Source organism: Tetrao urogallus, assembly GCF_951394365.1.
Source record: "Tetrao urogallus genome assembly, chromosome: 16".
Taxonomy (NCBI): domain Eukaryota; kingdom Metazoa; phylum Chordata; class Aves; order Galliformes; family Phasianidae; genus Tetrao; species Tetrao urogallus.
In genome coordinates, this window is record NC_136829.1 from 6,854,736 (window position 1) to 6,869,914 (window position 15,179).

The 15,179-nt window shown below is 41.6% G+C and overlaps 1 protein-coding gene across 1 annotated transcript in view; it reads right to left on the reverse strand.

Moving 5' to 3' along the window:
- The window catches only part of PREX1 (phosphatidylinositol-3,4,5-trisphosphate dependent Rac exchange factor 1), a gene marked incomplete at both ends in the record, with an annotated part of 144,915 nt that overhangs the window by 77,815 nt on the left and 51,921 nt on the right, over nucleotides 1-15,179 (reverse strand). The window contains one exon of the mRNA XM_079543293.1: nucleotides 1,682-1,753. Coding sequence (XP_079399419.1) covers nucleotides 1,682-1,753 — 72 coding nt within the window. The remainder of the gene's footprint in view (nucleotides 1-1,681; nucleotides 1,754-15,179) is intronic.

Below are 15,179 nucleotides of genomic sequence, written 5' to 3' on the forward strand. Positions count from 1 at the left end.
TGCAGAAGGGAAGAACATTCATCTTTCCACTGCAGGAAAGACAGTTAAATTGTTTGATGAGAAGGAAAAGGGATGACACTGATCAGAGAAAGCATGCCTTTGTGTTTCTACTTCACCATTGGTAAGCTTACACCTTTTTCTTCAAAGAGAAGCTGTGTTATTATAAGCTGAATATTGTAATAAGGATTAATGAGGTCTCACAGTGGCCTCTCAAAGGCACCTCCAGGCAGCTCAAGAATGACACAGAAATGAAGTAGTACTTCCCCAGAGGTTGTGATGGACTTCAGAATACAAATACATTTAATCACTGGAGAAAATAAAGACTTTCTGCAGGGGTCTTCTGAGCACTGCATCTGAGTATATGGCAATCATAGCAATACATGAATAATGGCAGAATTAACAACTGTTATCAACATCTGCAGTCTGTCAAATTAGCAAATGGTTATGTAGGCTTATTTCTCAAGCAGAGCTTATTTTTTTCTGTTTCTCTGCACACAGCACCTACTGCCACTAGTCATTGTCCACTTTTCCCTCAGCTATGCTTAAACATACTCCAGATTGTAAATAGTGAGCTTCCAGTGACCAGGAACTTTCAAATTTGAATACAGCAAGGAGCCTTAGTTCCAACAATCCTCCAAATCTTCTTGCTACCACCACCTATTGATGCCACTCAGTAGTACACTATTGTTGACATAGTGAATGGATACCATAATGGGAGCTGAATCCCCTGTTGGGATTTTTAGACTTTCTGGTAATATTACTATGTAAAAATTGATGAACCAGACTTGAGGAAATACACACCAGCTGCAGTAGTGCTGGACTGTGTAACATACCTATTATTGATAGGCACTGTGCTGTCATTAATGAAAAGAGCAAAGTCTCGGCTGATTTAGGAGCTGTAGGATCAAAGGTAAGCCCCAAAAGCAATCCTAATGGCAAACACTGCATCCTCTCACACTGATCATGAGGTTTCACTTATACATGTGTACAAAGAGAATTTTGGTTTCACATGTATGTGAATAGCAAGGAGAGTTCTAAGTCAAATTGCTACATGAAAGTGTTGCTTATTTTTACGAAAATAAACCACAAAGCATCCTACAACCATAGGCATTATAAGAGCTAGTACCTCATACCCACTTTCTGTATCTCATGTGTCTTTCCATTGCAAAATTCATTCAGGAATCTCATCATGCAAGAGTCTCCCATTCCTCAGCTCTCCCACAGGAGTCCAAATTCCTTCCTACTAAAACCCAACTAGATATTCCTGCCACCTCTTCATAACTCCTGTCAGTTTTAGATTTGTAATGACAACAGATGCAAATTGGCTCACTGATTACTGTCAAGCAAAACACACAAGGGCAATGCATTCTCTGACTTTCCCCTTCAAGATATTAATGAGGTCTCTGTGTCCTCTACCATTTCACAGATCTTGCCAAAACTTAGCTCCTGACTACACTGTTAGCAAATTCTACTGAAATCAGCTGGTGGGACAAAACAAATGTTGGAAGATGAAAGCTAAACAAATGGGCAAACAGACTGAAAAAGTGTCAGTGTGAGTTTCTTTTCCTCTGGGCAGCAGTTTAAGAACAATGATCAGACAGGTAAAAGAATATTTGATATCCACATCCCTTAATCTAGCCTTTCATTATGGATTAAAGGATGAGGAAGATGGAAGAAATACCTTAACATTCTCCTCTGTTATGTACTTCTCAGCTTTGTCCACAGCGTTCTGGCGGATCCGATGAAGAAATGCCTGCAGAGAAAAAAAATGTTCAAATGTCTTCATAAAGTTTGATTTCACTTCTTTATATCCCCTTGCTTTCCAACAACACAGTGTGCCTGATTATCTTTAAGACTGAAAGAATATAACCACATACCAATCACTCAGTTCTTAGACTCAGAGCTGCCTTCAAGATGGCAGAAACGGCATTTCCTAAAACACTGTTGGGTTTTGCCTGGCAATAAATGTCTTCCTTCTGCTGAAATTTTTAGACTTAATTATCTGTTGCTACCAGTAGACCACAGCAAGGCTCTGATTGTTCTTTTTTTTTTTCTTCGGAAGCTTCCCCTCTTTCTGAGACGCAGCTGTTCTGACTTTGAGAGGCAGAGTGCCTGATGCACATCAAGACAGAAGGCAGTGAAACAGACTGCAAATAATTTAAAAACAAGAACAACAACCAAAAAAAGCAACAAAAGGACATTACTGGTGCTGAAGCTGATACATGTCAGAGCTACAGATTAAAATTATGGACAATTTCAACAGACTCAATACTTAGGGAAGGGAAATGAAATTCTCCGGACAATGCATGGGACACGTTGTCCTGTTTGCTGTGCTTTATCTGCTTAAAAACAGGTGAAACAATGCTGGAACTCTTCATCTAGGTCAGGTTTCCCCTTTCCTCAGCAACCATGGGCTAAAAGGCTTTTCTGACACGAAAGCAGGGAATTTTGCCTTCCACAGAAGTCAGCAAAGAGAGATGCAAATACCTGCAGGTGATAATGAAAGGAAACCACTGAAGACAGAATCTGCTCCAACAAACAACACCAACCCTACACAGAAGGGGAGACGGCTTTCCTCAGTCCTTCTTAGTGGCTTTTATGTTGCCTCCCACACAGAGGTGAGCCCTGGGGAGCACCAATAACAAAGAGGGAAGGAACTATTCTTAGCCACCTGAGACACAGGGGAAATGGGTCCATTCTCTGTGTTTATAGCACAAAGTAACTTTGTTTCAGTTTGATAATAGAAGTCTTTTTAAAAAGTTGAACCACTCCCGATCAGTGCCCACCTCAGCTGATGCACGTAACTTCTCTTTAAAGAAAAAAAGGCAACTTTTTTTTCATTCCACCTGCTCAGTCTTTACGGGACAGACATCAATAAAAATAAAAAAAAGAAAGAAACAAATACAGACTCTGCATTTGTTTTGAACCCTAGGTTCTCAATCTGCTTCTTGTGAACAGATGTCAAGGACCACAAGAACATTCCTCCTCTTGTATCACTAAGCAGGAAGGGGATCTGCAGCTAGACTGCAGTTAGATATGGAGAGTATGGAGGAGGCTGCTTGGATTGAGACGTGAAGAACAGATTCCTGCACTGAAGGCACAGGACACGTGTCTCAGTGGCAGAACAGCCATTTTATGAAAAGCAGCCCATCCGCCTTGCCCAGGATCTTGGCAGAAGTCAGGGACCTGTCTGAGATGAAGTATTCGGCATAATGACTAATGGCAGGAGGACTGACAGGAGGAGCTGCCCTCCCACTTCACTGCTGGGTGCGATATCCAGGCACTAATAACCAGACATCTGACTTATACAAGGTAGTGTGTCATATTGAAGTCATTTATCCACAAAAGGTAAGCCAGTCAGAGACCCTTCCTTGCTTTAATCTTGTCTGTTTGGAGACAACAAATCCAATTGGAATGACTAATTAATCTACCCAATTAGTAGCTCCACTGGTGACTTATATTTACCTGCATATTAGTCTCGGTGTGTTCAGTCTAATAATAGAAATTTGCTAAACAGAAGTGCAAATCACATTAGCTGTTTCAGGCCAGTCAATATAAGAAGCTGAGTTTGTGTTAATCTAAAAACCAGCCTTTCTGTGATGCTTGTCTGAAAAGATCATTTACTGGAGCATGAGAAATGGAGAAAACAAGAGAGGGGAAGAAAAGAGAAAAAGGCACAGAAGCAGGGAGAGAATAGTAAGGATGAAATACATAACAGGAAAAGGGACCAGCAACTCTACAGATAGCTGGTCACACCTCCTGCAGCCTCTGGTTTGTGCACAAGCAGCAGTCTCTCCACTAATAAAGGACAGCTCCAAGTGAGGTTGGTCCTGGAAACTTAGCAGTATGCTTTCCAAAACACAGGTCCTAAAGCTCTGAACTTAGCGGATGCAGAACTGTTTGTTCCCCAGTGTTCAATACCTTTTCATCTGCAAACACAATCTTTTGCAAAACAGTCTTTCATATTAAAAGCATGATAAATACAGCCCATCAAACAGCAGCCCATAGAGCCAGTGTTGCATGCCCTGTTCACATGACAACACTGCTTTTCTTCCAAACTGCTTCTAGCTCAGAAAAAGCAGCCCTTTTCCCAGAGACATTGTTCAGACATTTAGGTCACTGTTTTCCAAACCAGGTTATTTTTGTGCTACCAGCTTTACTATGCTCCAAGCTCATCTGTACCAGTGCCACCTCTTTGTTCACCCGGTGACACAGGCTCTAAGCCCCACCACACAAGTAGTAGGCAACCCCTCAAGAAACACAGCTACAGGGAGCAGTGATCGTCCACCAAACCAATTGATTCATCTGCAAAAATCGGACTGATATTTGGGGCAAGGCACAACAAAGGTGGGGAAAGTAGAGAAAGAGTGAGAGAAGCATGTGATAAACATGCCATGTACGTATCTTATTTATATTCCAGAACGTACTGTGTCATTGAAGAGTAAATAGCTGAAGGAGTAAGAGCTTTTCTGGACATCTGAATTGTCACAGAGGCAAACGCCATTTGTTCCATCTCCTCTAACCTCTTCACATTCTGGACAACTCATACATGAATGCAACAGAGTCAGCCCTAGACCTTTGCCACAAGGAACTCTCAGTATAATTCTCCCCTAATCTGTAACACCTTTGATCTCTGCAAAAGTGGACATGGTAACCTCAGTGGATATGTGGAAGCATAGCGGTCAGCTTTCTTAGGAATGGTTGTCACAGCCCTCCAATAGTTCCTAGGATACAGCAGGATGACCAGGAGCATCTTTCCTGTGCAATTCATAGAACTCTGTCATGCTGTTACTTTCCTACATGTACAAAGTAGCTTGGATCCTGCAAAGGACAGCAACTAATGATACACTTTATGCCAAAACAAAACTCACATATCAGATGGTTACAACCTTACTGAGGAGCCGGAGAGAAATTAATAAGTAACAAAAGCAGACTGCTTCCTTTGTATGCTGGTCATGATTGATATAAGGTGAGCATTTCACTGATGAAAGGATGGCAGATAAAAATTTGACATCTTTCTTATGGTCACAGTTGCTGATTTTGCTCTCTTGCCATTTTTAGTGCTTTGCTGTGCTCCCACTGGGCCAGCCCCAGGTCTCTGAGCAACCCAAGCTGCAAGGCAAACTGCTGCTTCCACATCAGTAAAGGGAGGAGGACTGGTAGAGCCAATGGGTCCAAAGAAAAAACAGGTCACTGCATAATGTAGGGTAAAAATGGGAAAACAGACTGCTAGATTTTTGTTATCCTGACAAAACCCTGTGAAGGTCTCACCTTCTATGTGTGCATGCTATTCATCAGGAAAACAGCCTACAGGGGATTTCTTTTTGTTTCAAATTCTGCTGCTGCATCAACATAACATTTATTTGTGCACTGTGACTTGTTGCCCTAGAGATCTGCTGCTTGCAGACCCAGCAGGCCATGGCTGAGGGCTCTTCATGTCATGCAGAAACACAGCTTCCAGTTTTGTCTTACAGTATACAAATGCCTTGCAGGACTCAAGCAAACCTATAACAAATTGGAATGAGCACAGACAAAGACTTCCTTTCTGCACTGTATCATGTTGAGTAAGTTCATAATGGCTGGAGAAACAGCCATCTCCTTCCAACAAAGACCAAGACAAACACACTACAAATCCAAAAAGCAATTTAGGTACAAAATTTCATTTTACCAAATGAGTACCTTTAATGTCCCCAAAATGTGTTGTTCTGCAGTTCATTACTCTTAAAATCCATAGTTGTAGTGAAATCTCACTGCTTGGAATGTCTTTGCTGCATCTCTGAACCATGAAAACAAGAAGCACAATTTAAGGGAAGAGACTGCTAATTGTGAATTGCTCTCACACAAAGCACACTTAATCAGCTGGGATTTCTCTTAGATGCTTTTCAAACAGCTTTTGTTGAAGGTGGACTCCTAGTACTAACATAACACATGGCTAATCCTGGGCACGAGGCAATGAGAGTTTGCCCAACCCCTTCCTAAGATTCGTGTTTAATAGACACTTCCTCAAATGTTCAGAAATACCAAGAGATTTCTCATTAAATAGCAAGGCAGGCAAACTGTGCATAGCCCAAAGGGAAATGAAAGGGAGAACAGAAATAAGCAATGCTGAGGCAACTGGATACCGTATCTGTAAGGAGCAAGAGCTGAAAGCACAGTCCTGTGAAATCTGTTTGCTGAACAGGTGACTGCAATTTCACATTGCCCCTGGGAGACAAGCGATGGACAATTTTGTAACAGTCAGAAGGGAATAACACAGGGCTCCGTATGTCCCTTGTATATTCAGCGTTAAAACAACCAAATTGCCTTGCATTTGTGCCACAGCTGCTTAAAACTCCTTGCAAATGCTGATATTTTGATTCCAAGAAAACAAGATCACAGTAGAAAAACTGAGGAGGTGAGGTAAGCAATGAATGTCCCCATTTGATCACTGTTAGCATCCTCATCATGCAACCACAGTGTAGCACATATACCTTAATCCATCTCTGAAAATACAAAGTAAAATCTGCTAGAAAGACTCAAAAGGAACTTGAAAGTGTAATTCTTTTTTAAAAAATTACCTGAATAAATAAGTGGGCTGTTAGATATGTTTTTGACACCACTGCAGCACCACCTATATACCAAAAAATTCTTCTGTCGTTAGCAAAGCCACTTGACAGTCTTGCAGGAACACAGCTCTACTGAAATAGCCCAGCGATGCAAAGTGAGTATTTGCTGAAGTTTGTATTCTAAGAGCAGGTGCATCCTTGCTCATGCTACTCAATTGTTAGCTTTAAACCCTGTCATCCTGATCATGTTCTTTAGCTTTCCACCAGATATGCAATTTATAAGCTAAAGTGCAGCACAAATGACAGGAAACATCCTGCATCCCACACGTGAACTGCAGCTCTCCCCTGTACTGAAGTCTGAAAGACAGTGTAGTAAATAGTCCCAAAGTAATCTAACAATGACAGTGCAGGGCTATTTATACAGCATAAATCCCATCAGATCTTTCTTACAACCCAGAGCAAGCATGCATTTCCATAACAAATTAAGTCTAAAATAATGTAAGAATGTTGTAACTACTGAAGGCAGATGTACAGCTTTGAGTTATCAAATCATCGAGTCGTTCCAATTGCAGGTAGACCCACTTCAAGTCTGCTTTCCTCAGGGCACCATGCAACAGTGCATGCTATTAACCCAAATCTACTGACAGATAGGTTTTAATGACTGGTCATTTTGGTATAAACTCAGTCAGCTCTTGAATCTCTTCCCTTCCTGGACAAAAGCCTGCACACCTATGTAGAATGCTAGGTCTGATTCAGGTTTTTCTGTAGTAAAGTTTCAGTTAGAACAGCTTAAGTCAGCTGGAACTTCTTTGGCATCACTGCTATTATTCAAGTAAAGTGGAGCAAGACTGAAATGAATCCATTACTTTTAAAGAGAAAATTGCTATACTTCTTACACTGTAAATTGGCAATCTGGGATTCACTCATTGCTCAATTACTGGCTGCTGTATTAAGACTTCTATAAAAATACAATTTAGGTTATTAGTTTCTGGAATAAATAACTTAAGGAATAAATAACTTAAGCACCAGATGAGTGCATTGTAAGGAAATTCTTGTAAAGGGTATTTCACTTATGGAGGACATTTTTCTTTAGAACCTTATGAAACAATAAAGAGCCACAGCTGTGAGAGAGCAGTCCTGCAAAGAGCTCAGATCTGCAGCCAAATTTAGTAGTCAGAAAACAGCTGAACAAGGACTTGCCTCATAGGCAGAGGTGTTTAATAAGAGGAAATAGCATCAGAAATATCCTCTATTGCCCTAATTTCAGATTTCCTGTGTATCGAATTGGCTTTAAAGCCTCAAAGCTTATTGGTACATGTTTATATTTTGATCTGTCCCTTGAAGAGGAACTAAACTATTAACTAACCAAAAAGATTTCAAGAAAAAAAATGAAATAAAAGAAGTCATGCACATTACAGAATATCAAATGCATTCTCTGCAAACAGTTTGCTGTGAGGTTGCACCATTGCTTATTGCTAAACAAAAGGTCAAACGGACTCTACTCTACTCACACTTCTTTCCAAAAGTTGCCACCCTTGCATAAGCTACATTAGATGTGAAATGAGATGAACTACTTACACTGATCACCTACACCCTGGGATATTCCTTAAATTATCTTTGGAAAGCAAATATGAAGGTCTGTGTGTAACTCTTACTCCTATCTTCCTGAGGGCAATGTCTTCCTTCTTCATATTTCACAACTCCATGCCCCACACCCACATGTTCTTCTATGACTTTTTATTCACGTGCTGTCATTTACAACAACAATTTCACACACAAATCCATGGATGCTGCAGCATGAATCATCTCTTCCTGAGAAAGACTGCACGATCACGTGCAAATTAGGCTCCCCTTCTCAGAGGAGCCTGTGAAAACCATCACAACTGCAGGTTACACTGCAAAGCCCAGATGTAACATCGAGAGAGATGCTTTTACCTAAAACATGCTTGCAACAGATATCTGTAAATGGTATAGACATGTAAGCAGTAAATACAGCTATACACATGACAATGCTCACAACTTAATAATTGTGGATAAAGTACTGACGCTGGCAATTTGAAAGTTCTTCTTCCTCACTTCCGTGGTCTGACATATAGTGAATCCTGACAAACACCAAATGAAGTATGGGGAAGCATTCAGAAACTCAGCTGCTTAAAATCATGGAAGTGTATGTATGACTAAGACACTTGAATAAACAAACCAGATTATTTCTTTATATACTACGTAAGAGTAGGGGCCCCTGCTAATGTAAACTATGCCTGAGATAGTTCCCAACTGATTTGCCCTTAACCAATCTTGCATTAAGGCCCATACAGTTACAACTTGGCTAATTTATCTTATATCTGTCTTGCCATCAAGAGTTTTACTGTCCATAATGTCCAAGTTAAGGAACAACCACTGCAAAATACTGGCATTGCACAGCACTCAGAGTTTCACTCAATGGAGTCAGACATTCTGTGACCCTCTGCACAAGAGGCCATTACAAGACAGTTTCTGTCATCACACTGCTGTGTCTAGAGTTCACCTCATCCAACTGCATCCACCTGGAAGCTGTAGCCAACCCTAAGTTAGTGCCTCAGGCTCTGTCTCTGCAACAGAAAACAAGGGGCAGGCAGCTCCAAAGGATGAGTTGCTGCACTCCAGCAGTGGTGTCTGAGAAGAAAGGCTGAATGACTCTCCAGAAATGCCTTCTCTTCCCATCAAGACGGCCTGGGTGACAAGTTGAGATCAGACCACCCTCCTTGCCCATAACAGTCTCACAGTATCTGCAAATACAAAGTTCCAGGGCAGTGAGTGTGTCTCAGCATGGAACATCAGAACACTGGGGTTGCACTGAGAGTTAATACATGCAAAATTAATGTGCTCAGGCATTCTCAGCACGGTAGTATTCTGGGACTCATCACGAGAGCACTAACAGCACTTCCCAGAAAAAAAAAACAAACTTAGCTCCAAAAAAAGCCCTCAACTGCATCTGTATTGCTGGCGTACTGATGTTTATACCTGAATGCTGCAGCAACACAAAAAAGTCAGCCTGAATTCATTCATGCATTAACTGATGAAGGAAGGTGAAACCAAAAGGGAAGTGAGAGTGAAATATGTTGCAGTGTTTCTCACTCCAGAGAGAGATCCCTTTCTTAAGGAGGGTTTGCTTTCATTTGAATTACAAAAACCTTTTTTGTGAAGTGAAAGGCAGGCTGGTGCTGCAAAGGAGCCCATTGTCTCTCCTCTACCGTCTCGCTGACCTCCACAACCCCTCCTCCCCGCTGGTCACTAATATTTGCATCCTCAGGCAGGCCTGAACGTTCAGGGTCCAGCACAACCCACGTTTCCCACATCTGAAATCCTTCAGGACACATTTCTGCTCATTTTTTGTATTGCTTGTGCCCTGTCTCCTTCCTACACATCTTCGTGCTCTCCCTCCTCTCCAACACAACTACTAAACCTTTTAAAAGACTCATTGTAGAAAAAAAACAACAAATGTTCTTCACTGCACACCCCCCTAAGCAAGAGCTTCTGTGGGTATCCCTGTCTGACTGCAGTCCATTTTTAATGTCATCAGAAATTATTTGTTTGGATTTTCAATGGAGCTTATGAAAGATATGTGCCTAACTCTCTTAAGCCTTTGAAATATTCACCCTTTTCTTGGCCTCTTCACATCTTTCTCACTGTTATACAATTGTGAAATGATTTTCAGCATCTGACTGCACTGTGGAATCCTTCAAAAAGCTTTCAGTATATTTGAATAGTGTGTTTTATTTCATTTCTCTTTTACTTTGAGGAACAAATCCTGACAAGTCTGCATTTGCTTAGCCTTCACCTTAACAGAAGTTTGCTTTGGGACCACATAAATACTGTATACAAACTTCAGAATTCGACCCAAATAACTGGGATTCACTGTGTTCAGGACTGAAAAAAGCCTGCAGTCTGTAGCCAGTTCTCAACTACCGATGTCTCCAAATACAAAGGCTGATCAGTATCAGGGGACATTTAATCAAGCTTTAGCCTCTACACAGCCACTCCAATTCCAAGAGGTGTATAAAATCACCAGAGTGACCAGAAACATCCATGTCACCAACAAAGTTCAAACACTGCACGTTATAGCAAAGAGTGGAGCTTCTCCAGTTAATATTTCAAGCTTCTGATAAAGGACTTGAATGTCAGATCATTCTGTCCCTTTTCTGCTCTCTCTCTTTTCAGTCACGGTGTCTTAACACATTAAGCACTTAATAGACAAAGTTGGAAGTTTTAAGATGAGATCTGGTATTGTTAAAATCCATGGATTTTTTTTGGTTGCAATACAGTCTACTTCACTAGGAACATGTTGCCTACATCTGGCTGATACATACTATTACATTCTCCTAAGTCAGTTTAGCATCAGCCTTTGGAATTTTGGAATTATTAAGATTTCTTCTCTGGGTATCTTCTCAAGGAGATGTCATTCTGATCTCAGTTCATGTGTACACAAGCTGAACCAACATGACAGTCTTTGTGCACTGTGACTTACACTGAATGCTGTGTTATTACTGGGCTGTGTGTCAAATCAAGCTCCAGATGCAAATACTTCGCTGTTCTCAGTGGTGCATTGAAGAATTACAGCATCATTTCTCTAACTTGAGTCTTAATTTAAAAAACAAAAAAACAAAAAAAAAAAACAACAACAAAAACAAAAACAAATAGGAGTACAAGGTGACCAAACAGAGTTGTACCTTGTTAACTGGTAATCTTCAGAGCTATTAAAGAATTGAAGTCTCCAAACCACATGTTTCACTTTACTGAGGTGCTCAGGAATATTTGCCAGGAATGTTTATGTGTTCACAGGTCTCCTATTAGCCAAACCTTATACTGAAGTAAAATGGGAAGCACTGAATCCTGTAGGTGCCTTCAGCAGAAGAACAATTTAGGAATTGACAACAGCTTTGGTCAGTTCCAATACTCATTTTCTAGAAAACATTACAATGCCAGAAATCCTAGCGAAAGAATCTTCATTTCTTAGAATCAGGTGTACTGGCAGTAATGGCTGCATGTGACAATCTCCATGCAGGTGTTAAGGTTTCAAAGATTGTATTTCTCATTTAGAAGCCTGTCTGGGTGTCTGACTGTGAAGCAGTGTCAGTGCTGGCTCCCGAGCCAGGGCTGTAAATACTTCGGGAGCTTTTGCTCCTTCATGACCAGCAATTGGGGCTCCGGTGCAGCACACAACATTAGCATTCCTGGCCTTCAGCGCCTGAGATTTCCTGCTGGGAGAAATTTGCATAAGTGCCTGTGGTGTGACAATGAGGAAAGCAGCTTTCTGCAGAGAGAACAGACTCCAGAAAGACCATGACGTTCACGGATTCTCCCCACTGGAGCCTAAGAGGGGCTGTTTCTCCATAGCCTTTCAAAGGTTCCCAAGAACTTCACGTGATTTGGTGAAAAGGAGCAGAACCCCAGCAGAGGAAGGGTGTGTGACTGCGAGGGGCAGTAAGCCGAGGGAAATCCTACTGCCCCAAGCCTTTGCCTTGGCTGATATTTCATCAGCTTACTCCCCCTCTCACCAGGACACGTAAGATAAAGCTTCACGTGCTTGGGGAGCTCTCAAGAAGCGAGCAGCATGACAAGTCTTCCTTGCTGTGAACTCCTCACCTCATAAAGCTGTCTGTTGGAGTGCAAGCTTAAATAATTAACCTACAGGTAAATGGAAAGGAGAACAGTTCTGAAGAACATTGATATTGATTTTTGACTTTCCCAAGCAAAGGCCACAAGATTGGCACACGTCACCCCTCTAAAATGAGCAAAAGTGAAGTCTCTAATTTGTCTTTATACAAACTACTGATTATGCCATGCTATATGTCTTCTGGGAAAAGAGCAGCTATTTACAGAGATGTACACTTCTACATTTTGACTGCATAGTAAATTTTTGTCTGTATTACAATTCCATAATTCACTGAAGACTAATGCTGTCAACAAGAGTGAAAGGGTTAACAATATCAGTCAGGGAATAACTCAGGCCAAGTCAAACAGCAGACAGAAAATTTCTGATGTTCAGTGAAGTATTTCTAGTTTATTTGCTTTTTAGTATTTATTTTGTGAGCTGCTGGTCCCTGTGGCATGCTCCCTTGGTCCCCATCCCAGCACAGAGTTGCTCTTACTAGCACAGCAAGGCCTGTCACTAGCTTTGGAATATATTTGCACTGAAATACAGATCCTAATAATAGCTGTGGTACTGAAAGCAGTCCGTGAAGCTTCTCAGTAGGACAAGTTAGCCCAAATTGAGCCCTCCATGCTGAAGGCAGACTGTTTCTGATATTCGAACAATGTTGTTTAAGGTCAGCTTGAGTGCTGTCTTGTTTCACTGATGACTGCAGCGCCGAATTGCACTAAATCATTATGTTATGCCTCCTGCCACTTCTCCCTGTTCATCTTGTCGTGCTGCAGTTACGTTTTTATCTTTATAACCTTTTAATAGTTGATCTCATTCTGACACAGGATCAGTAAGAGGTGTTTTATCAGTAAAGAGCCTACAAGTGATAATCAGTGTATGTGATAATCAAGCCACTGACAGATACTCGAAGCCAGTAAAGTCCATGGATGAGTATGCACAGTGGGAGCTTTCACAAATACTGACTTCAGTAAGCTACTTCATAAGAAAAGAATTCTCATCCTCACTTTGTGGAGGAGCAAAAAGGAGCAGGGAACAGTGCAACTTATTCAAGGCAGCCCCCAGAAGCCGTGTGGGAAGGAAGCTTTGGTTCCCTGGTCTCTGATCAGATCACTCACACCTCTACATGGAAGCATAGGAAGTAAGCTTGCAAGAACTACCTTGCACTTGGAGAACTACCTTTTCTCTCCAAGAGCTCAGGCTTCTTCACTCATCTTTCCAACAAACAAGGGGGTTTTACCACTGCAGCTGCATCATACCTTCACCTCAGGTGAGGCTATTTCCATATCAAGGCAACATGACAGTAAATATTTAAATACTTGATTTAATCAAGCAACACAGTGCATCTGAAGTTCCAGCTATAGCAAAGAAAAGAACATGGCTTCAGAGCTGCCACTGTGCACATGCTTTTCCCTTGGTCACTGCTCACACACCACCTCCAGTTAAAGCCGATTGCACACACAGCTGCACCTTGCAAAATGTGCCTTGACATATTTGCAATTATTTACACACCAAAAAAAGAGAAAAAAAGAAAAGAGCCCCTCTCATAGTTTGGCTAAAAGAGGAATTAGAAAAATTAACCTCACAAGCACATTTTTCATTGCTGGCACTGAGCAGGAACAAACAGTTTAGCTGATGAAGAGCTGCTTGCTTAAAGTGCAGTAGCTGATCTGAGCTAGTTTTCCTAACTGAGCCCAATCCAATGATGTCTGCACTGTTTTTAAAGCGTGCACCATCTGAGCACAGCTGCCATGGTATTTCCCAGCCATCTTTCCTACACTGGAATAAAGCAGTCAAAGACTGAAACGGATGAGTATTCAGAGCAAAATCCTCATGAAACTTGATGCCAAAATTTTAACCAAACAAGAAACCTCCCTGGAGACAGGCAATGTTATTTACAGGGCTTGGTTTCTGGTGTTGTTGTTTGGTTTATTCCTCTCCCCTTCCCCCACTTCCACAATTAGAACTGCATCCCTGAACTCCACAGAGAAGCTCAAGCTCACCCTGACAACACCACACAGTGGTCTGGAACTGCCCTCTGTCCACAGAACACCTCAGAAGCCCCCATAGGAAACCAGTTCATAGTATGGTTCCTGCCCAGTTTTACCAACTGGAAATATTTGGGTTGTTCAAAAAAAAAAAAAAAAAAAACAAAAAAAAACAAAAAAAACCAAAGCAGCAGCTAGTGGTGCATAGCCAGCCCCACTCTCTGCATCACATCCAGCACTTAGCAGTAAGCTGCCCCATTCCTTCTCAGGCAAACCGCATCATCTTGCCAGCTCAAAGAGCCGGACAAGAGCACTGTCTAAAAATATCTCCTGTCCTACTGCCCTGTGCCAGCCAAAGAGCTGAGTTCCCTTAATGAACATTGATTTTGTTTTGACAGACAAAAGGAAAGCTCCCTCTCATTGCAGCATTTCTTCTCTGCACACGTTTTTGCAGAACACAACCATATCACACAGACTCAAACCCCAGCTTCCTCTGAATCATAGCAAAGAATTAGACCATTATATTTTAAACACAAAGGGGAAGTTGAGAGAAAGAGAGGTTTGCTAGCACACACCCTGGGCTGAATGGTTCCAGCCAGCAAACTGCTCTCCCTTTGCTGCTGTGGCCTCTGCCCAGGGTCTGCATGTCTGTGGAGATGTACTGGTACTGCCTGGACACGTGGGAATGGCTGCTTTACAAAGCTCTGCACTTCACTATCAGATCTCACACATCAGTGCTGTGTGCTGTGCTGAGCAGGGCTGGCAGTTGTGTTGCTAATTTATGTGCATCAAGAGCAAAGCTAAAAGCAGAGCTGTAGTATGCATTTGTTCTTTCTTCACAGAGGTGCAAATAGATGAGAAAACTTACAGTGAGTTGATAGTGTTTTAGTTTTACCAATTTTTGTGATCAAAACAGTTTGCTCAAAGTACCCTGATGTTTTTGAATGAAAAACAGCTAAAATTTGAGCTCCCTTCACATGAAATCAACCAAGTTACGTTGGTTGGATT